Raw genomic sequence first — 23,865 nt, forward strand, 5'->3', positions numbered from 1 at the left:
AGGTGACCCACTGAGGTTACTTTTCTAGGGTTATTACAATTAGTGAGCCTAATATATAGTGCCTATTCTTTTTTCTGTTTGTTTTTAATTTACATCCAAGTTAGTTAGCATATGGTGCAACAATGATTTCAGGGGTAGATTCCTTAGCCCATCCCCCCTCCACAACCCCTCCAGTAACCCTCTGTTTGTTTTCCACATTTAAGAGTCTCTTATGTTTTGTCCCCCTCCCTGTTTTTATATTATTTTTGCTTCCCTTCCCTTATGTTCATCTGTTCTGTGTCTTAAAGTCCTCATATGAGCGAAGTCATATGATATTTGTCTTTCTCTGACTAATTTCACTGAGCATAAAACCCTCCAGTTCCATCCACGTAGTTGCAAATGGTATAGTGCCTATTCCTAATCTTCTCTCATCTGACCTGGCTCTCATTATTTATACAGGTAAAATTGATTTGTTTTTGGAGAGTTTTTACTCAAGCGAATGACTTAATAGATAGTTCATAGCTAAAGAATACTTCCATTTTCACCAAAAAGACATCTGAAAAGTATATCCATCATCTAGGGATTTTAAATTCAAAACACCATTAGCACTTGGTACAGGGTATTAGTCACTTTTGTATTTTTTTCTGGATTATAAATGAGAACAATATATAATTAACTAGAGGAAAAATATGTGGCAGGTTTCCTCAACCTCTTTGTTAGGAAGAATTGGTACTCATCCTGAAAATTGGGTTTGGAGAAAGGATCCTAATAGAATAAACTGGCCAAAAGGTGTTCTGCTATTACCAGCTATATTGCTTAGTGAATCAGAGAAGGTGCCATTATTGCAGCAATTGGCTTGGCAATCTACTAGATAAGGTTTTAAGATCCACCAGAAGACATGTTGGCTGGTAACTGATTATATAGTGTAGCAGTTACCTCTGTTAGTCTAACTCTGAGAGTCTGACATGAATATTTTTGCTCCTTAGTGCATTAGACCTTGGCTGATGCAACAGGGGACGTGCCCAACCTGTAGACTCCATGTTTTGTTACCAGAAGAATTTCCTGGTCACCCCAGCCGGCACTTACCCAAGATCTGATCCAAGAAGGTGACTATGCAAAAGAAGTTCAGTTATCATATTCCAGAATTTAGTTTTGCCTTTTATTATGAGCTGATAGTGTGAGTGGTGTGAAGAAGTGTGTTCTTTAGCTAGCTTCTTTTGCACGATACTAATCTCATCAAAGCTGCAGCCAAAGAGGACAGGATAAATCTTCAGGACTTGGAACTGAACTGAAAGGGCTTAAATTTTAAAAGTTATATTATATTTGCCCTTATCTTAGTAAGCATTTTCTTCTGATGGAAACATCACTGTTAACATAAATCTTGGGATGTTTTTTCTTGTCTTTTTCCTTCTTATTCCACTTACCCTTTACTGAAAACATGCTGCATTTTAATTTTCTGAAATTAAAAGGAAAAGTGGAATAGAAAACAAGTACAAAAATTACACAGATTTTGTTCCTTTTGAGTTTTAAAACTGCTTACAAATTCTGTAATTGAATTATTTAAATTTTATCCCTATCTTCCCTGTTCTTGTCTAGCCTCTTAAGTGTGTACCCACAAAGAGATTACGAGCTACTTGAGGGTGGGGACCATACAGTAGTGTATTGGAGCTTAGCTAATAATAGTTTGTAAGAGATGACTATTGAATTGTTAGGAATTTTGTGAGCCAGTTACCAGATTGTTGGTAGCTTGAAATGGGACATAGGAGTATTTATACCATAGGGATCCATAAATATTATAAGTAAAGGATTCTCTTCCCAAGAAGGGGTTTGTTAAACGTATACCAGCCCACCACTGAAACCATGTCCGATCCTCCTCTGTGTTCTCAATGCCTTGCACAATAGGGTAAGCATAAATATTCCCAGAATCTGAAACAGGAAAGGAGTTAATGTGTAAATTAAGTCACTTGCTCAGTTAATAATTGAGATCTTATGTTCATTTGTAAACATTGTCATTGGACCTTACACTTGTAGGATTCTTTTTTTCTGCCTTAAAAGTTTCTTAATATCACTTTTGTCTTGCTGCAGGGTATGAGGGACTGTTTATATGTAGCTGCTTCTTAGAACAAAGTTAATATCCACTGGGCTAAGCTGCTGCCTAAAGTTTGTCACTAAGAACTTTTATTCTTAGAGGTCAAAACCCTATTTTGAAAATAGTATTGTGTAAATGTTGTAAGTGTTATACATGTCTCTAGTTAAATCTAAAGAATTCAGTTACCATGTAAGATGTTACCCGGTTCATATTTAAATAGTTTCCATAAGTTAATGAAATTGAGACTGTGAATGCGTGTTTTGACTCAGCTATTTTCTCTGTATATTTCAGTGTAAATGTATCTTGAAGTTACTTTAAATCTGTTTGATTATCTATTTCTGTAATTGTATGCTAAATGTTTTCTTCTGTAATGATAATAGACTGGAAAATGTAGAAGAAAATATCCAAAAATGAAGGCAGTCTTCTAGACACTTAAAATGCCAAGAATCTCTCAATTGAAAAATTCAGAAATTATAAGGCCTTTAAAAATTGTCTAATACCTTGAGGTCATATGGCAAATTATCTTGTAAAACAAATGTTTCTTAGTTTGTTTACAACTACGATTTCACTTCATGTGGAAAAGATTTTATCTTTTAATCAGTTCCAATGTATCCTGAAACTGTTTTAAATCTATTTAAAACATCTATATCTGCTTAACTGTGATTTTTTTTTCTGTTATGACAAAGAATAGGAAAATACCCAAGATGGTAGTCATTGAGACTTATAGAATGTCAGAATGATCCTCTAAGACTATCACCTCATTTCATAAGTACATCTTGCCTAAGATCATATGGATAATTAGCATCTGGGCCAGTCCTAATTCTTGAAGGTGCTGGCACTTGGTCACAGGCATTCTTCACAAAATCAGTCTGTAAGAATTTCTTGGTGCTGACTCGGCCATCCTTGAGTCTAAGGATGGGGCCAGAGAACTCACCACAGTAGCTGTTATGTAGTGAGAATGTAGTAGGATTGTACTTTTGAAAGTCATGTCCGATTCTACAGGTGCTGAAGGTAATGGTATTTTTTTCTTTTTGATAAGTATAATCTAACAATGAAGACAACTGTCAGGGACTTTCTATCTTAAACAATACTCACTGTCAATCCTGTGGCTCCTGAGAGATCTAGAATCCCATCCTTCTGGGGGAATACAATGAGGGAAGTGGCAACATTTACATCAAAAACAATCTGTAAACATCTAGTAATATCATTATAGCTTCTGTCAGAAGATATGTCTTGTAATGTTTCCCTTCAAATTTATTTTGTCTATAATTATAACATTTTCCAGCTATTTTGAGATACTTTCAGAATGCTTGTTACCTCATTTGATCCACTGATAATTCTAAAGTGGTTGTTTAGTGGATATTCCTTATTTTACATATGATGAAACTGAGGCCCAAGTAAGAAAAATAATCCAAGGTCATAGCTACAAAATGACAGTTTAATTTGAATGCAGATCTTCTGTCCCTTGGTGTTCTCTTTTAGTACTTCACAAATACATCTCCACTTTGGATTGACTTTGTACAAACAAGAAAAGTGGTTTTTTCTTCTTTGTAAATAATATTCATCAAAATAAAATGAAACAAATGGTAAACCTACTAATTTTTTTTGAATAGGAACATGGTATTGAGTTTATAAAAATACATAATAGTTGTAGGACATGGTGAGAAAAAGTTAGTTTGGTTTTTCCTTCAGATATCTTGGTTTGCTCGGGATGGTTCCAATTAATTAATTCCTACTGTTTTGACATAATTAATAGTGCCCCAATCATGATGAATTATATCTTATGGTTAATTCAGGGAAGGTAGGTTTATTATTTTTACCAGATTCACATTTAACAAGAATCCTCTATACTTATAAAATGTTCCTGGGATATTCTATCATATAGCCTCTTGGGTAAGACTTCTAGGACTCTAGTAGCTAAGGAATAGCTGGTGTATAGCCAGATAATAATAACAAATACTAATTTAAAGATACATGATTTCTGATTTTCTTGAGTAGGCAGTTTTCAGAGTTAATGGACTCTAGTTAAGTATGGATCCTGGACCATATCGCATTTACCTGGTGTGTTTATAAAAGATACATATTCCAAGAGGCCATCTGGATCTGTATTTGGATTGAGCACCCCAATAGTTAGATATTCTAAAGCATGCTAAAATTTGTCTACTATTGGAATAGTAGAAAGTGGCTTTCTCAGGCAGATCTGTGTTTGAATTGAACGCTCATGGTTGGCATGTTACATAATCATGAAAAAATTGCTTTTCTCAACCAAAACTTATGTCAAATGGGGGAAAGACTACTTGCCTGACAGAGTTAGTGTTCTAAAGTAGCAAACTTTCCATTAGTCATTCAACCTGTTGGAATTTGCTCCTTGATAAAATTCTTAAAGATTTTTTTTTAATCTTCAACTACCCTTATTGAGTGAATGGAAGAGAGAAAGTTCAGGGAAGAGAGAAGATGGCAGAGTAGGAGGAACCTGAGCTCACCTCATCCCACAGGCCACCAACATAGCAGCTGTATTTATACAGCTAACTCTGGAAACATCCTGAAGACTGGTAGAACAGACCTCCCACAGTCCATTGTAGAGAGGAGATCACATTGAAAAAGGTATGAAGAGTGGAAACCAAAACCCTGGTGAGAGTAACCACAAATGGGAGGGATACCACCAGAATGGAGAAGCGAAAAGGATGAGACCTCATACCAGGCACTCCAGGCACAGGGGACCCACACTGGGAAGACCAGTCCCCTTATGTGGCCTTGCAGACCAGTGGTGTTTAACTTCAGGAGCATTTAAAATAAGCAGGGCTTTAAAAACATACTTTAAAGATCAGCCACCTTAAGTCTGGGAGAGCAGGAGGGCAATAGGAAAATGAGTCCCTGCCCTTAAAGAGTCAGCTTAGTAACTCAAGACAGCACAGAAGCAGCAATTTGAAAAGTGCCTGGGGTATATGTGAAGGAGATTGATTTACTAATTTCAGAATGTACACTGGAAGGCCAGGGATCTTTAGATTTCTCTGGGGGGTGCGGTGGGGGAGAGGGGTGGAGAACCAGCAGGCACCATTTCTCTTCTCCAGACAGGAAAACCAGATACTTGTGTGAGTCATTGTTAACACTCTCCACCTATCTTGCTAGCACTACATGCCCTGCCCCTGGATTGCCCCACAGACCCACCCTCCTCAGTAGGCATCCAGCCCCCTGAAAGTCCGACCAGCACCACTCCAAAGTGAGGAGAAGGGGGATAACCCCACACACCAGTGTGCCTGCAGTTTCACCAACTGAGCCTCTTAGCTGGCTGCACAGGGAGGAAGCTCAACTGCTTTTGCACCTGCTGTGGCAAAGAGGGTAACTGCAGATGCTTAGTCTGATTGCAGCCTACCAATGAAAGCCTTTCAGTTGGCCTTGTAGGAAGCAAGCCTTACCTTTTGGTGTGCCTGCAACTGGCAGAGAGGCTAATTTCAGTTACCTTGACTGCCAGCCTTGCCCACCACAATGGCCTAGACAGTTCTGTTATCAGCAGAGGGACCAAACCCTGCCCAGTTTGCTTATAGCAGGCAGTGGGTCATTACAGCAGTCTGAGATAAAGACAAGTGGCTTAGCCACAACAGCAGGGCACAAGCAGCCCACAGAAGAGACACCACTGCAGCTCTCAGTTCTGGTGACTAGGGATTGTCACCAGAGATTGTGCTACAGGGCACCACAGGACCTCTTCTATACAAGGCCACCACTTTCAAGACAAGGAGATGTAGCTGACTTACCTAATACATGGAAACAAAGTTAAGCAAATGAGAGGAATATGTACCAAATGAAAGACTAAAACAGTATCAGAAAAAAAGAGCTAAATTAAACTGTGATAAGCAATATGCCTGATAAAGAATTGAAAATAATGGTCATAAAGCTACTCCCTGGACTTGAGGAAAGAATGGATGAACTCAACGAGAACTTCAAGTAGAAAACAAAAAAGAAACAGGTGAAAAATTCAATAATAAATTAAAAATGCACTAGAGGGAATAACAGCAGATTAGAGGATGCAGAGGAGTGAATCAGCAATCTGAAAGAGGATGATTGAAAGCAACCAAGCTAATAGCAAAAAGGGAAAAAAATTTAAAAGTGAGAATAGCTTAAGGGGAACTCTGAAACATCATTAGGCATAATAACATTTATAGGGATCCCAGAAGAAGAAAGAGCAGGAGGCAGAAAACTTACCTAATCTGGGGAAGGAAACATATGCAGATCCAGGAATCACAGAGAGTTCCTAACAAAATGAACCCAAGGAGATCCACACCGAGACACAAAGTAATCAAAATGGCAAAAAGCAATCATAAAGAGGGAATTTTTAGATTAGGAAGAGTAAATAGTTACACACAAAGGAAAACCCATAGGCTTCTAGCTGATTCTCAGCAGCTTTGCAGGCCAGAATGGAGTGGCATGATATATTCAAAGTACTGCAAGGAAGAAATTGCCTGAAACGAATAATGCTTTACCCTGGGGAGGAGCCAAGATGGCAGAACAGCATAGAAGTTTTTTGTGTGTCTCATGTCCATGAAATACAGCCAGCCCAACACTAAACCATCCTGCACACCTAGAAAACTGATCTGAGGATTAATACAACAATCTGCACAACTTGAACCACAGAATTCAGCAGGTATGTGGCATGGAGAGGTGAACTTGGGGAGAGAGAAGCTGTGGAGGGCAGGGAGCCGCTTTTGCATGTGGAGAGAGGACGGAGATGGGGGTGAGGGGGGGGGGAAGAATATGGGAAAAGCACCCTTCCCCAAAAGTAGCTGGAGAGAAAGAGGAAAATTGGAAACAGCTGCAAGGACTGAACTAAAAAGGAAGAAAAGAGAAAAGAGAGGGTTTAGATTCCATTAAGACTAAACAGGGTGAGTGCAGAGTCTGAAACTCCACAGCTCGATACCTGGCAGTGCTCTGGTGGGAAGGGCGAATCCCCAGGAGCAGAGTGGGGTCTGGGAGATTCTTGGGCCACAAGGGGAGAAGCTGGAAGGACATTTAGTAGAAGCTGTGAGGCCACCTGGGCGCAGCTGACCTCAGAGAACAGCCACATTCACTGGTGCCAGAACAAGGTCATTGGGGGTGAAGCCTGGTGCCAGATGTATGTTGTGATTTTCCATAATCCCTGAGGAGCTGCTGCTACACTGTTTCATGAACTTTTTTGGGGGCTGTCTGGCACCTGGCTGCAGTCTCCGGGCATCGGCAGCAGCATGGTCCTGCAAGCGTTCCTGGGTGTGGCCAGCACTTGGCCATTGCTCGGTGAGACCCTCTGCAGAGGGGCGGAATGGGTCAAAGCCACAGTCCCTCAGAAGGGGGGGGCCAGGGAAGGCAGCCGCATCTGAGACAAAACTTGGGAGGGAGGTGCTGCCTGGGTCTTTGTCATGGACAGTGTGGAAGTGAGGAGTGGACAAAAGCTGAAGATGAAGGAAGGGTGCACAATTACTGATCAGGGAGAAGAGAGTTCCAGTACTAGAGACTGAGTAGCTCAGTGACGCCATTTTTACCACTTCCACGCATGCGTATACTCACCTACAAGCGCCACAGCAATCCATCCCAGTAGGCTATCAGCGCCACCTAGTGCAGAAGGAAGCCATTACACTAAGCCCTGCCCAACTGGGCCAACCTCGCTCTGCAAGAACACAAGTCTCACCACCTGCTTAGTTTACGGACTGTAAAGCACTTCACAGTTTGACTTCTAGGGGAAAACAAAGTAATTTCAGTTGTATTTCAGTCTGTTAGGTCCATCTATTCGATTTTCTTTCTTTCTTTCTTCCTTTCTTTCTCTCCTCTCTTTTTGTTTCTTTTCTTGAATACAGAAAGAAGAAATTCATTTTTATTTTCAATTTTTATTAAAAATATTTTTATTTATTTTTTCTACTATATTTTTTACCTTTGTTTAAATTTTTTCAAATTCTATTTTACTTCCATCATTTTATTTTAGTCTACTTCATTGTATTCATTTTTTCAAGTTTTCAAATGATTTCCTTATTTTTCCTTTTTTCTCTAATCTATCAAGCCACTTTCAATACCCAGACAAAACACACCTAGGACCTAGCATCATTTATTCAATTTTTTTGTGTGTATTTGTTTTTAATTCTAATATTTTTATAATTTTAATTTTTTTTATTTTAATTTTTCTACCTCCTTAATTCCTTTTCTACGTTCAAAATGATGAAATGAAGGAATTCACCCCAAAAGAAAGAGAGGAAGAAATGACACCCAGGGACTTAACCAATACAGATACAAGCAAGATGTCTGGACCAAAATTTAGAATCATGATAATAAGAATACTAGCTGGAGTTGACAATGGATTCGAATCCCTTTCTGCAGAGAAAAAAGAAGTAAAACCTAGTCAGGATGAAATAAAAAATGCTATAACTGAGCTGCAATCTCGAATGGATGCTGCAGAGGCAAGGATGGAGGAGGCAGAACAGAATCAGCGATATAGAGGACAAACTTATGGAGAATAATGAAGCAGAAAAAAAGAGGGAGATTAAGGCAAAAGAGCATGATTTAAGAATTAATGACTCATTAAAAAGGAACAACATCAGGATCATAGGCATCCCAGAAAAGGAAGAGAGAGAAATAGGGGTAGAAGGATTATATGAGCAAATCATAGCAGAAAACTTTCCTAACCTGGGGAAAGACACAGACATCAAAATCCAGGAAACACAGAGGATCCCCATTACATTCAACAAAAACTGAGTATCAACAAGGCATAGCAGAGTCAAATTCACAAAACACTCAGGCAAGGAGAGAATCATGAAAGCAGCAAGAGAAAAAATAGTCCATAACCTACAAGGGAAGACAGATCAGGCTTGCAGCAGACCTATCCATAGAAACTTGGCAGGCCAGAAAGGAGTGTCAAGATATATTCAACGTGCTGAATCAGAAAAATATGCAACCAAGAATTCGTTATCCAGCAAGGCTGTCATTCAAAATAGAAGGAGAGATAAAGTTTCCCAGACAAACAAAAATTAAAGGAGTTTGTGACACTAAACCAGCCCTACAAGAAATTTTAAGGGGGACTCTCTGACGGGAGAAAAGATGAAAAAAAAATAGATGATAGATAGATACCAAAGGCAACAAAGATTAGAAAGGATCTGAGAACACCACCAGGAACTCCAACTCTACAAGCAACATAATGGCAATAAATTGTTATCTTTCAGTACTCTAAATGTCAATGGACTCAATGCTCCAATTAAAAGACATAGGGTAATAGAATGGGTAAGAAAATAAGATCCATCTTTATGCTATTTACAAGAGACCCACTTTAGACCTAAAGACACCTTCAGATTGAAAGTAAGGGGATGGAGAACCATCTATCATGCTAATGGTCAACAAAAGAAAGCCAGAGTAGCCATACTTATATCAGACAATCGAGACTTTACAATAAAGTCTGTATCAAGAGATGAAGAAGGGCATTATATCATAATTAAGGGTCTATCCTCCAAGAAGACCTAACAATTGTAAACATTTATGCACCAAATGTGGAGGCACCCAAATATATAAATCCATTAATCACAAACATAAACTCACTGATAGTAATACGATAATAGTAGGAGACTTCAACACCCCACTCACAGCAGTCGACAGATAATCTAATCAAATAATCAGCAAGGAAACCATGGCTTTGAATGACACACTGGACCAGATGGACTTAATGGATATATTCAGAACATTTCATCCTAAAGCACCTCTCCAGTGCACATGGAACATTCTCCAGAATAGACCACATACTGGGACACAAATCAGTCCTCAGCAAGTACAAAAAGATCAAGATTATACTGTGCATATTTTCAGACCACAACACTATGAAACTAGAAATCTACCACAAGAAAAAATTTGGAAAGGTAACAAATACTTGGAGACTGAAGAACATCTTACTAAAGAGTGAATGGGCCAACTAAGAAGTTAAAGAGGAGATGAAAAATTATATGGAAGCCAATGAAAATGATAATACCACAACCAAAAACGTATGGGACACAGCAAAGGCGGTCATAAGAGGAAAGTATATAGCAATCCAGGCCTTCCTAAAGAAGGAAGAAAGATCTCAGATACACAACCTAATCTTACACCTTAAAGAGCTGGAAAAAGAACAGCAAATAAAACCCAAAACCAGCAGAAGACAGGAAATAATAAAGATTAGAGCAGAAATTAATGTGAATAAACCTGAAAAAAAAAACCAAAAAAACAAAAACAAAACAAAAACAGTAGAATAGATCAGTGAAACCAGAAGCTAGCTCTTTGAAAGAATTAACAAAATTGATAAACCCCTAGCCAGTTTGATCGAAAAGAAAAAGGAAAGGACACAAATAAATAAAATCAAGAACAAAAGAGGAGAGATCACAACCAACACAGCAGTAATAAAAACAATAAGAGAATATTATGAGGAATTATATGCCAAAAAAATGGGCAATCTGGAAGAAATGGACAAATTCCTAGAAACATATACACTACTGAAACAAGAAGAAATAGAAAATTTGAACACACCCATAACCAGTAAAGAAATCGAATGAGTAATAAAAATTTCCCAAAAAACAAGAGTCTAGGGCCAGATGGCTTTCTGGGGCAATTCTACCATTTAAGGAAGAGTTAACACCTATTCTCTTGAAGCTGTTCCAAAAAAATAGAAATGGAAGGAAAACTTCCAAACTCTTTCTATGAGGCCAGCATTACCTTGATTCCAAAACCAGACAGAGACACCACTAAAAAGGAGAACTATAGACCAGTTTCCCTGATAAACATGGATGCAAAAATCCTCAACAAGATATTAGCCAACCGGATCAAACAATACATTAAAAAAAATTATTCACCATGACCAAGTGGGATTTATACCTGGGATGCAGGGCTGATTCAATATCTACAAAACAATTAACGTGATTCATCACATCAATAAAAGAAATTTGACAAAATACAGCATGCTTTCTTGATAAAAGCCCTCAAGAAAGTAGGGATAGAAGAATCATACCTCGAGATCATAAAAGCCATATATTAATGACCCAACGCTAATATCCTCAATGAGGAAAAACAGAGATTTTCTCGTAAGGTCAGGAACAAGACAGGGATGTCCACTCTCACCACTGTTATTCAACATAATATTGGAAGTCTTAGCCTCAGCAATCAGACAACACAAAGAAATAAAAGGCATCCAGATCAGCCAGGAGGAGGTCAAACTTTCACTCTTCGCAGATGACATGATACTCTATATGGAAAACCCAAAAGATTTCATCAAAAACTGCTAGATCTGATCCATGAATTCAGCAAAGTTGCAGGATATAAAATCAATGCACAGAAATCAGTTTCATTCCTATTCACCAACAATGAAGCAACAGAAAGAGAGATCAAGGATTGATTCCATTTATAATTGCACCAAAAACCATAAAATACCTAGGAATAAATCTAACCAAAGAGGTGAAAAATCTATACACTGAAAACTATAAAAAGCTTATGAAATAAATTGAAGAAGACACCAAAAAATGGAAAAAGATTCCATGCTCCTGGATAGGAAGAACAAATATTGTTAAAATGTCGATACTACCCAAAGCAATCTACATATTCAGTACAATCCCTATCCAAATAACATGAGCATTCTTCACAGTGCTATAACAAATAATCCCTAAAATTTGTATGGAACCAGAAAAGACCCTGAATATCCAAAGTGATATTGAAAAAGAAAACCAAAGCAGGAGGCATCACAATCCTGGACTTCAACCTATGCTACAAAGTTGTAATCATCAAGACAGCATGATACTGGCACAAGAACAGACACTCAGATCATTGGGACAGAATAGAGAACCCAGAAGTGGACCCACAAATGTATGGCCAATCTTTGACAAAGCAGGAAAGAATATCCAATGGAATAAAGACAGTTTCCTCAGCAAGTGGTGCTGGGAAAACTGGACAGCAACATGCAAAAAAATGAACCTGGACCACTTTCTTACACCAGGCACAAAAATAAACTCAAAATGGATGAAAGACCTAAATGTAAGACAGAATGCCAACAAAATCATTGAGGAGAAAGCAGGCAAAAACCTCTTTGACCTTGGCCGCAGCAACTTCTTACACAACACATCTCCAGAGGCAAGGGAAACAAAAGCAAAAATGAACTACTGGGACCTCATCAAAAAAAAAGCTTCCGCACAGCAAAGGAAACAATCAGCAAAACTAAAAGGCAACCGACAGAATGGGAGAAGATATTTGCAAATGACATAACAGGTAAAGGGTTAGTATCCAAAATCTATAAAGAATTATCAAACTCAACACCCCAAAAACAAATAATCCAGTGAAGAAATGGGCAAAAGATATGAATAGACATTTCACCAAAGAAGACACCCAGATGGCCACCCAACACATGAAAAAATGCCCAACATCACTCATCATCAGGGAAATAGAACTCAAAACCACAATTAGATACCACCTACACCTGTCAGAATGGCTAACATTCACAACTCAGGCAACAACAGATGTTGGCAAGGATGTGGAAAAAGAGGATCTCTTTTGCCCTACTGGTGTGAATGGAAATGGGTGCAGCCACTCTGGATAACTGTATGGGGGTTCCTCAAAAAAATTAAAAATGGAATTACCCTATGACCCAGCAATTGCACTACTAGGTATTTGTCCAAGGGATACAGGTGTGCTGTTTTGAAGGGACACATGCACCCCAATGTTTATAGCAGCACTATCAACAATAGCCAAAGTATGGAAACAGCCCAAATGTTCATCGATGGATGAATGGATAAAGAAGATATGGCATATATATACAATGGAGTATTACTCGGCAATCAAAAAGAATGAAATCTTGCCATTTTCAACTACATGGATGGAACTAGAGGGTATTATGCTAAGCGAAATTAATCAGAGAAAAACAAATATCATGTGACTTCACTCATATGAGGACTTTAAGACACAGAACAGGTGAACATAAGGGAAACAAAAAATATAAAAACAGGGAGGGGGACAAAACATAAGAGACTTTAAGTATGGAGAACAAACAGAGGGTTACTAGAGGGCTTGTGGAGGGGGGATGGGCTAAATGGGTAAAGGACATTAAGGAATCTACTCCTAAAATCATTGTTGTACTATATGCTAATTTAGATCTAAATTTAAAAAAAATAAAAAAATAAAATAAAAAGAATACTTTACCCAGCAAGGTTATCATTCAGAATAGGAGAGATAAAGACTTTCCCAGTCAAACAAAGGAGTTCATCATCACTAAACTAGCCTTACAAGAAATGTTAAAGACAATTCTTTCAGTAGAAAATAAAGGCCATAATCAGGACTAAAACAAAAATTATGAAAGGAAAATTCATGACTAAAAGCAAACATGTAGTAAAGGAAGTACTTTAATCACTTATAAAGGTAGTATGGAATTAAAACCCAAAAGCAGTAAAATCTATATCCTCAAAAAAAAAAAAAACAGTTGAGGGATATGATACACAAAAAGTTATAAACTATTACAACAAATACATGAAACATGGAGGGGGGACTAAAAATTTATGCCTTTAGAGTGTGTTCAAACTTAAGCAACCACCAACTTAACATAGACTGCTGTACACATAAGATGTTATATACAAATCCAATGGTAACCCCAAATCAAAAACCTATAATAGATACACAAAAAATAAAGAGAAATGAATCCAAGCATAACACTAAAGAAATCCATCAAGCCACAAGAGAAAAGAGCAATAGAAGAAGGAGGGAACAGGAAGAACTACACAAACAACCAGGAAACAATTAACAAAATGGCAGTATGTACATACTTATTAATAATTACTTTAAATGGACTAAATGCTCCAAGCAAAAGTCCTAGGGGGGCTGACTAGATTTAAAAAATTAGATGTGTTTTTATGCTGCCTAGAAGAGACTCACTTAAGACCTAAAGACATGTAGGCTGGAAATGAAGGGCTGAAAAAACATACCATACAAATAGAAGGAAAAATAAAGAAGAAAGGGGAGCAATACTTAGACATAATATACTTTAAAACAAAGACTAGTAAGAGACAAAGAACACTATATAATAAGGGATCAATACAACAAGAGGATATAACAGTTATAAATATCTATGTATCTAACATAGGAGCACCTAAATACATAAACCAAATGTTAACAGACATAAAGGGAGAAACTGACAATAATACAATAGTAGTAGGGGACTTTAACAACCCATTTATATTAATAGATCATTCAGACAGAAAATTAACAAGGAAAGTGTCTTTGAATGGCATATTAGACCAGATGGACCTAACAAATATATACAGAATAGCCCATCCAAAAATAGCAGAATACACATTCTTTCCACGTGTATATGGAACATTCTCCAGGATAGATCACTTTAGACCACAATAAAGTCAATAAATTTAAGAAGATTGCAATCATATTAAGCAACCTTTCCAACCACAATGGTATGAAACAAATCAATTACAAGAATATCTGGAAAACACAAAAGGACATGGAGGCTAAACAAGCTACTAAACAATGAATGGGTTAACCACGAATAAAAAAGGAAATTTAGAAAAAAATACATGGAGACCAGTGCAAATGAAAACACAATGGTCTTGGGCACCTGGTTGGCTCACTTGGTTAAGCTACTGACTTTGGCTCAGGTCTTGATCTCTTGGTTCATGAATTCGAGTCCCTCATCGGGCTCTGTGCTGACAGCTCAGAACCTGGAGCTTGTTTAAGATTCTGTCTCTCCCCCTCTCTCTACCCCTCCTATGCTCTTGCTCTGTCTCTCAATAATAAATAAACATTTAAAAAATTTTTAAAAAGAAAGAAAACAAAATGGTCTGAAATCTTGGAGATGCAGCAAAAGCAATTCTAAGAGGAAAGCTTATCGTGATATGGGCCTACCTTAAAAAAAAATAAAAATAAAAAACAAAAAACCTCCAACACCTAATTTTATACCTGAAGCATTAGGAAGAGAACAATGAACAAAGACCAAAGCTATTACAAGGAAGGAAAATTAAGATTAGAGTTGAAATAAATGAAATAGAGACTAAAAACAATATATAGATAAGACCAATGAAACCAGGAGCTGGTTCTTTGAGGAGATAAACTAAATGATAAACCTTCATCAAACTCATCAAGGGAAAAAGAGGACTTGAGGCATGTGGGCGACTCAGTTGGTTAAGTGTCTGACTTCAGCTCAGGTCATATCATGGTTTGTGAGTTCAAGCCCCATGTTGGGCTCTGTGCTGACAGCTCAGATCCTGGAACCAGCTTCAGATTCTGTGTCTTCCTCTCTCTCTGCCCCTCCTCTGCTCACATGTGCTCACTCTCTCTCAAAAATAAACATTTGGGGTGTCTGGGTGGCTCAGTTGGTTAAGCGTCTGACTTTGCCTCAGGTGATGATCTCACAGTTCATGAGTTAGAGCCCTGCATTGAGCTTCTTGCCAGCAGTGCCGAAACCTGCTTGGGATTCTCACTCTATCCTCTCCCTCTGCTCCTCCCCTGTTCACACTTTTTCTGTCTCTCAAAATAAACTTTAAAAGATCTTTTAAAAAATTAAAAGTAAATAAATAAACATTAAAAAATTTAAAAAGGGAGGACTCAGAATCAGAAACAAAGAAGAGAAAATAACCAACACCATAGAAATACAAGGAATTATAAGAGAATATCATAAAATTTATATGTCAACAAATTGGACAACCTACAAAAAAAGGGGGGGGGGTAAATTCTTAGAAGTATAGAATCTTCCAAAACTAAATCAGGAAGAAACAAAAAATTTGAACAGACTAATTACCTGTTATAAAATTGAACAGTACTCAAAAAACTCCCAACAAAGTCCTGGACCAGATCACTTCATAGGTGAATTCTACCAAACATTTAAAGAAGAGTTAATACCTATTCTTCTCAAGCTATTCCTAAAAGAAGAAGGAAAAATTTCCAAATTTATTCTATAAAATCAACATCATCCCAATACCAAAACCTGACAAAGGCAACTATTAAAAAACAAACAAACAAACCCTACAGGCTGGGGCGCCTAAGTGGTTCAGTCAGTTAAGTGTCCAACTCTTGATTTTGGCTCAGGTCATGATCTCATGGTTCATAAGATCGAGCCCCACATTGGGCTCTGTGCTGACAGGGATTCTCTCTCTCCCTCTTTCTCTTTCCCTCCCCTACTCATGTTTGCACGCTCTCGCTCTCTCAAAATAAATAAATGAACTTAAAAAAAACTTACAGGCCAATATCAATATCTCTGATGAACATAGATGCAAAAATCCTCAACAAAATATATCAACTGAATTCAGCAATACATTTTTTAAATCATTCACCACAATCAAGTAGGATTTATTCCAGGGATTCAAGTGTAGTTCAGTATTCACAAATTAATTGATGTGATGTATCACGTTAAGAAAAGATAAAAACTGTATGATCATTTCCATAGATGCAGAAAAAACATTTGAAAAATACATTCATTTATGATGAAGTTTCTGAACAAAGTGGATTTAAAGGGAACATAGCTCCACATAATAAAGGTCATACATGAAAAACAGTTAACATCATACCCAATGGAGAAAAACTAAAAACTTTTCCTCCAAGATCAGGAACAAGAAAAGGATGTCTATTCACTCCCACCACTTTATTCTACATAGCACTAGAAGTCCTAGCTGTGGAAATCAGACAAGAAAAATAAAAGGCATCCATATTAAAAAGTGAAACTGTCACTATTTGTAACTGACTTGATAATCTCTCTATAAAACCCTAAAGACTCCACCTAAAAACTATTAGAAATAAAGTAGTCAGTAAATTTGCAGAATACAAAATAAACATACAGAATCTGTTACATTTCTATACACTAATAACAAAGTAGCAGAAAAAGAAATTTTTAAAAAAGCAATCCCATTTGCAATTGCACCACAAAATATAAAATACCGAGGAATAAACTTAAGGAAGTGAAAAACCCATACTCTGAAAACCATAAAACACTCATGAAAAAATTGAAGATGATATAAACAAATGGAAATATATTCCATGCCAATGGATTTAAGAAGAATTAATATTGTTAAAGTGTCCACAATGTCCAAAGCTATCTGCAAATTCAGTGCAATCTTGATTAAAACACCAACAACACTTTTCACAGAACTAAAATCATACTGAAATTTGTATGAAGCCAAAAAAAAGCTACTCAAATAGCTAAAACAATGTCAAGAAAGAAGAACAAAGCTAGAGGTACCACAATCCCAGGTTTCAAGGTATAAACTACAAAGCTGTAAAAAAAGCAGTATGGTACAAAAATAGACACAAAGATCAACAGAATAGAGATCCCAGATATAAACCCATGTTTATATGGTCAATCTACAATAAAGTAGGCAAGAATATACAGTGGGGGAAAGTCCCTTCAATAAATGGTACTGGGAAAACTGGACCATATGCTTTAATACCCTACACAAAAATAAATTCAAAATGGTTTAAACACCTAAATGTGAGATCTGAAACCATAAAACTTCTAGATAAAAATATATGCAGTAATCTCTCATTGCCTTAGCAACGTTTTTCTAGATATGTCTCCAGGTAAAGGAAACAAAAGCAACAACAAACTATTGTGACTACCACAAAATAAAACTCTTTTGCATAGCTAAGGAAACCGTCAACAAAATGAAAAGACAACCTACTGAATGAGAGAAGATCTTCACAAATGATTTATCTGATAAGGGGTTAATAACCAAAATGTATGAAGGACACAAAATTTGATATCAAAAAAGTAATTTTATCAAAAAATGGGCAGAAGATCTTAATAGATATTTTTCCACAGACATACAGATGGCCAACAGACCCACAAGAAAAAAGATGCTCAACATTGCTGATTATCAGGAAAATGCAAATCAAAACCACAATGAGATATCACCTTATACTGTCAGAATGGCTATTGTCAAAAAGACAAGAAATAATACATGTTAGTGAGGAGGTGGAGAAAAAGAAAATCTTGTGCACAGTTGGTGGGAATGCAAATTGGTACAGCCACTGTGGAAAGCAGTATGGAGATTTATCAAAATATTAAAAACAGAAATGTTACATATTCAGTAATTTCTCTACTGGGTATTTACCCAAAGAATACAAAAACACTAATTTGAAAAGATATGTGCATCCCTGTGTTTATGGCAGCATTATTTATAATAACAAGTTATGGAAGCAACCTATGTCTATAAATAGATGAATGAATAAAGATTCATTGTGGGGTGTGTGTGTGTGTGTGTGTGTGTGTGTATGTGTACGCGCGTGCATGTGCATGCGCAAGCTGGAATATGCTCAGCCATAAAAGAGGTGAAACCTTGTCCTTTGTGACAACATAGATAGACCTAGAGGGTATTACACTATGTGAAACAAGTCATATAGAAAAAGACAAATGCCATATGATTTTATTTACATGTGGGACCTAAAAAACAAAACAAATGAATGAACAAGCAAAAAGACTCTTAAAAACAGGGAACAAACTGGTGGCTGCCAGAGAAGAGGGGGTGGGTGATATAAAGGAGATTAAGAGGTACAAATTTCCAGTTATAAAATAAGTCATGGAGATGAAAAGTAGAGCATAGGGAATATAGCCAATAATATTGTAATAACATTGTATGGTGACAGATAGTGATGACAATGATCATGGTAAGTTGTGAGTAATGTATAGAATTCTTGAACCAGTGTTATACACCTGAAACTAATACAAAATTGTATGTTAATTACACCTCAATAAAAAATAAAACAAAGGGAGAAGATAATACAGTTAGTCCTACTTCCAGGCCCAGGTGATAACCACAGACTTCCAGAAGATTTTTCAATGGCTGACTGGCTGTACATCAGATTGGCTGGACTCACCACCAATGTCCAGACTACTGCTCTGCACCTCAAGTTCTGGATGAACGTGTATGAGCTATAGTATGGCTGGCAGATAAAGCCTTAAACCTTCATGAGCATAGTGGCCAACCTCCTTTCTGAGAAATAGTTTGGCCAGTACTACACTGACCTAGTAATTGCCCAATTAGTTCCCAAAATCTTTAAGCCCTTCATTGCCCTTTAGACCTCATCAGCTACCCCACGGTGACTGACGACTTTCTGGTCATCAGCATATGCGATAAACAAATGTATGGGATATATGAGTCCCTTTGGGAGCCAAACATGAATCTAGAGCACCTGTTTGAATTCATATAACAAGCCATGCTTAAAGCTATGGACCAGGATGCAGTGTCAGACATAGGAGTCATTGTTCACATCATTGAAAAGGACAAAATCACCACCACAACACTGAAAGGGACTTACCCTCAGTACCCAGAGCCCACTTTAAAAAATTAGGTTTTCATTCACACACAAACACTTCTTACATCACACAAAAAATTTACTCAAAATGATTAAACACTTGAAGACCTGAAACCATAAAACTCTAAGAAAACAAAGGCAGTAATGTCCTTGACATCAGTTTTGTCAATGAGTTTTTTGATCTGACACCAAAAGTAAAAACAAGTGGGACTACATCAAACTAAAAAGCTACTGTACAGCAAAGGAAGCAAAGTATATTTAAAAAAAAAAAAAAAAGTACTGCACAACAAAATGAAAAGGCAACAAACCGAAGGGGAGAAGATCACTTGCAAATCATGTATCTGATAAAGAACTACTATTCAAAACAAAGAAATTCTACAACTCAACAACTACAAACAAACTAAACAATATATCTGAATAGACATTTTTCCAAACAAGACATACAGATAGCCAACAGGTACGTAAAGTTATGCTCAACATCACTAATTATCAGGGAAATGCAAATCAAAACCACAGTGAGATAGTTCATACATATAGGAACGGCTGGAATCAAAAAGACAAGAAATAACAAGTGCAGGCATTCATATAGAGAAAAGAGAACACTTGTGCACTGTTGGTAGGAATGTAAATTGATGCAGCCACTATGAAAAACAGTGTGGAATTTCTTCAAAAAATTCAAAGTAGAACTACCATATGATCCAGCAATTCCACTCCTGGGTATTTGTCTTAAAAAAAATGAAAACACTGATTTGAAAAAATATATGCATCTCATGTTTATTGAATCATTATTTACAATAGCCAAGACATGGAAAAAACCTAAGTGTCCACCAATGAATGAATGAATAAGAAGGGATTCATGCACACGTGCGCACATGTGCACATATGCACACACACACACACACACACACAGAGTGAAATATTCAGCTATAAAAAAGAATGAAATCTTGGCACTTGTGACTCAATGAATGGACGTTGAAGGCATAACGCTTCATGCAATTAGAGAAAGGCAAATACCATATGATCTCTTTCATGTGGAATCTTAACAAAAGTAAGCTCAAATGCTTTTTCTGCATCTATTGACAGGGTCATATGGTTCTTATCTTTTCTCTTATTAATGTGATGTATCACATTGATTGATTTGCAAATATTGAACCAGCCCTGAAGCTCAGGAATGAATCCCACTTGATCATGGTGAATAATTCTTCTTATATGCTGTTGAATTTGATTTACTAGTATCTTGTTGAGAACTTTTGCATCCATATTCATCAGGGATATTGGCCTGTAGTTCTCTTTTTCTTCTAGGTCTCTGGTTTGGGAATTAAAATAATGCTGGCCTCATAGAATGAGTCTGGAAGTTTTCCTTCCCTTTCTTTTTTTGGACCAGCTTGAGAAGGATAGGTATTATCTCTGCTTGAAATGTCTGGTAGAATTCCCCAGGGAAGCCATCTGGTCCTGGACTCTTATTTCTTGGGAGATTTTTGATAACTGATTCAATTTCTTCACTAGTTATGGGTCTGTTCAAATTTTCTATTTCTTCCCATTTGAGTTTTGGAAGTGTGTGGGTGTTTAGGAATTTGTCCATTTCTTCCAGGTTGTCCAGTTTGTTGGCATATAATTTTTCATAGTATTCCCTGATAATTGCTTGTATTTCTGAGGGACTGGTTGTAATAATTACATTTTCATGTGTTATTTTATCTATTTGGCTCCTCTCTTTTCTTCTTGAGAAGCCTGGCTAGAGGTTTATCAATTTTGTTTATTTTTTCAAAAAAACCAACTCATTGATCTGCTCTACTGTTTTTTGTTTGTTTGTTTTTTAGATTCTATATTGTTTATTTCTGCTCTGATCTTTAGTATTTCTCTTCTTCTGCTAGGTTTGTGGTGTCTTGGCTGTTATGCTTCTAGTTACTTTAGGTGTGCTGTTAGATTTTGTATTTGGGATTTTACTTGTTTATTGAGATAGGCTTGAACTGCAATGTATTTTCCTCTCAGGACTGCCTTTGCTGCATAATATAGCATCCTTTCTTAATAAAAACCCTTGAGAAAGTTGGGATAGAAAGAACATTCATAAACATCATAAAAGCCATCTGTGAAAAGCCCACAGCTAATATCATCCTAAATGGGGAAAAACTGAGAGCTTTCTCCCTGAGATCAGGAACACGACAGGGATGTTCACCCTCACCGCTGTTTAACATAGTATTGGAAGTTCTAGCATCGGCAGTCAGACAACAAAATGAAATCAAAGGCATCAAAATTGGCAAAGATGAAGTCAAGCTTTCACTTTTTGCAGATGACATGATACTCTGCATGGAAAACCTGATAGACTCCACCAAAAGTCTGCTAGAACTGATACATGAATTCAGCAAAGTCGCAGGATACAAAATTAATGTACAGAAATCAGTTGCATTTTTATACACCAATAATGAAACAACAGAAAGAGAAATAAAGAAACTGATCCCATTCACAACTGCACCAAGAATCATAAAATACCTAGGAAAAAACCTAACCAAAGATGTAAAAGATCTGTATGCTGAAAACTATAGAAACGTTATGAAGGAAATTGAAGAAGATACAAAGAAATGAAAAAATATTCCATGCTCATGGATTGGAAGAATAAATATTGTTAAAATGTCAATACCACCCAACACAATCTACACATTCAATGCAGTCCCAATCAAAATTGCACAAGCATTCTTCTTGAAGCGAGAAAAAAACAATCCTAAAATTTGTATGGAACCACAAAAGACCCCAAATAGCCAAAGTAATATTGAAGAAGAAAACCAAAGTGGGAGGCATCACAATCCCAGACTTTAGCCTCTACTACAAAGCTGTAATCATCAAGACAATATGGTATTGGCTCAAAAACAGACACATAGACCAATGGAATAGAATAGAGACTCCAGAATTGGACCCACAAATGTATGGACAACTAATCTTTGACAAAGCAGGAAATAATATCCAATGGGAAAAAAAAAGTCTTTAACAAATGGTGCTGGGAGAACTGGACAGTGACATGCAGAAGAATGAAACTAGACCACCTTCTTACACAACTCACAAGAATAAACTCAAAATGGACAAAGGACCTTAATGTGAGACAGGAAACCATCAAAACCCTAGAGGAGAAAGCAGGGAAAAACCTCTTTGACTTCAGCTGCAGCAATTTCTTACAGGACACGTCTCCAAAGGCAAGGGAATTAAAAGCAAAAATGAACTATTGGGACCTCATCAAGATAAAAAGCTTCTGCACTGCAAAGGAATCAATGAAACTAAAAGGCAACCGATGGACTGGGAAAATATCTGCAAATGACATATCGGATAAAGGGCTAGTATCCAAAATCTATAAAGAGCTCACCAAACTCCATACCCAAAAACAAATAATCCAGTGAAGAAATGGGCAGAAGACATGAATAGACACTTTTCTAAAGAAGACATCCGGATGGCCAACAGGCACATGAAAAGATGCTCACATCACTCCTCATCAGGGAAATACAAGTCAAACCCACACTAAGATGTGGTTATACAAATTAAAACCTCACGCCGGTCAGAGTGGCTAAAATGAACAAATCAGGAGACTATAGATGCTGGAGAGGATGTGGAGAAATGGGAACCCTCTTGCACTGTTGGTGGGAATGCAAACTGGTGCAGCCACTCTGGAAAACAGTGTGGAGGTTCCTCAAAAAATTAAAAATGCATCTACCCTATGACCCAGCAATATCACCGCTAGGAATTTACCCAAGGGATATACGAATGCTGACGCATAGGGGCACTTGTACCCCAATGTTTATAGCAGCACTTTCAATAATAGCCAAATTATGGAAAGAGCCTAAATGTCCATTAACTGATGAATGGATAAAGAAGATGTGGTTTTTATATACAATGGAATACTATGTGCCAATGAGAAAGCATGAAATCTGGCCATGTGTAACAACGTGGATGGAACTGGAGGGTATTGGGCTAAGTGAAATAAGTCCGGCAGAGAAAGACAGATACCATATGTTTTCACTCATATGTGGATCCTGAGAAACTTAACAGAAGACCATGGGGGAGGGGAAGGGAAAAAAAGTTAGAGAGGGAAGGAGGCAAACCATAAGAGACTCTTAAATACTGAGAACAAACTGAGGGTTGATGGGGGTGGGGCGAGAGGGGAAAGTGGGTGATGAGCATTGAGGAGGGCACCTGTTGGGATGAGCACTGGGTGTTGTATGGAAGCCAATTTGGCAATAAATTATAAAAAAAAAAATTAAATTAAAAAAACATAAAGAAGTAAGCTCATAGATACAGAGAACATACTGGTAGTTGCATGTGTATGTGGTGGGGGAGGGGTATCAAAATGGGTTAAGGCCGTCAAAAGGTACAAATTTCATTCCAAAATAAGTCATAAGGATGAAATGTACAGCATGGTTACTATAGTTAATAAACTGCATTCCCATTTGTAAATTGCTAAGAGAATAGAATTTGAAAGTTCTCATCACAAGAAAAAAGGTAACTATGAATGGTTGGTGACAGATGTTAACTAGACTTACTGTGATTTCATATTATATACA

General features: G+C 37.2%; 1 protein-coding gene and 1 pseudogene across 11 annotated transcripts in view; both read left to right on the forward strand.

Moving 5' to 3' along the window:
* The window catches only part of DZIP3 (DAZ interacting zinc finger protein 3), a 98,797-nt gene extending 95,138 nt beyond the window's left edge, over positions 1 to 3,659 (forward strand). For all 11 annotated transcript variants that reach the window (XM_027077674.2, XM_027077673.2, XM_027077677.2 and 8 more), the window contains one exon: positions 966 to 3,659. In XM_027077674.2, the coding sequence (XP_026933475.1) occupies positions 966 to 1,076 (111 nt within the window). In that variant the 3' untranslated portion in view covers positions 1,077 to 3,659. The remainder of the gene's footprint in view (positions 1 to 965) is intronic.
* Positions 3,660 to 18,667: 15,008 nt separating this feature from the next.
* On the forward strand, positions 18,668 to 19,546 carry LOC106972217 (proteasome subunit beta type-3-like; annotated as a pseudogene).
* Positions 19,547 to 23,865: the final 4,319 nt, after the last annotated feature.

The sequence above is a fragment of the Acinonyx jubatus genome, chromosome C2 (genome assembly GCF_027475565.1).
Source record: "Acinonyx jubatus isolate Ajub_Pintada_27869175 chromosome C2, VMU_Ajub_asm_v1.0, whole genome shotgun sequence".
NCBI lineage: Eukaryota > Metazoa > Chordata > Mammalia > Carnivora > Felidae > Acinonyx > Acinonyx jubatus.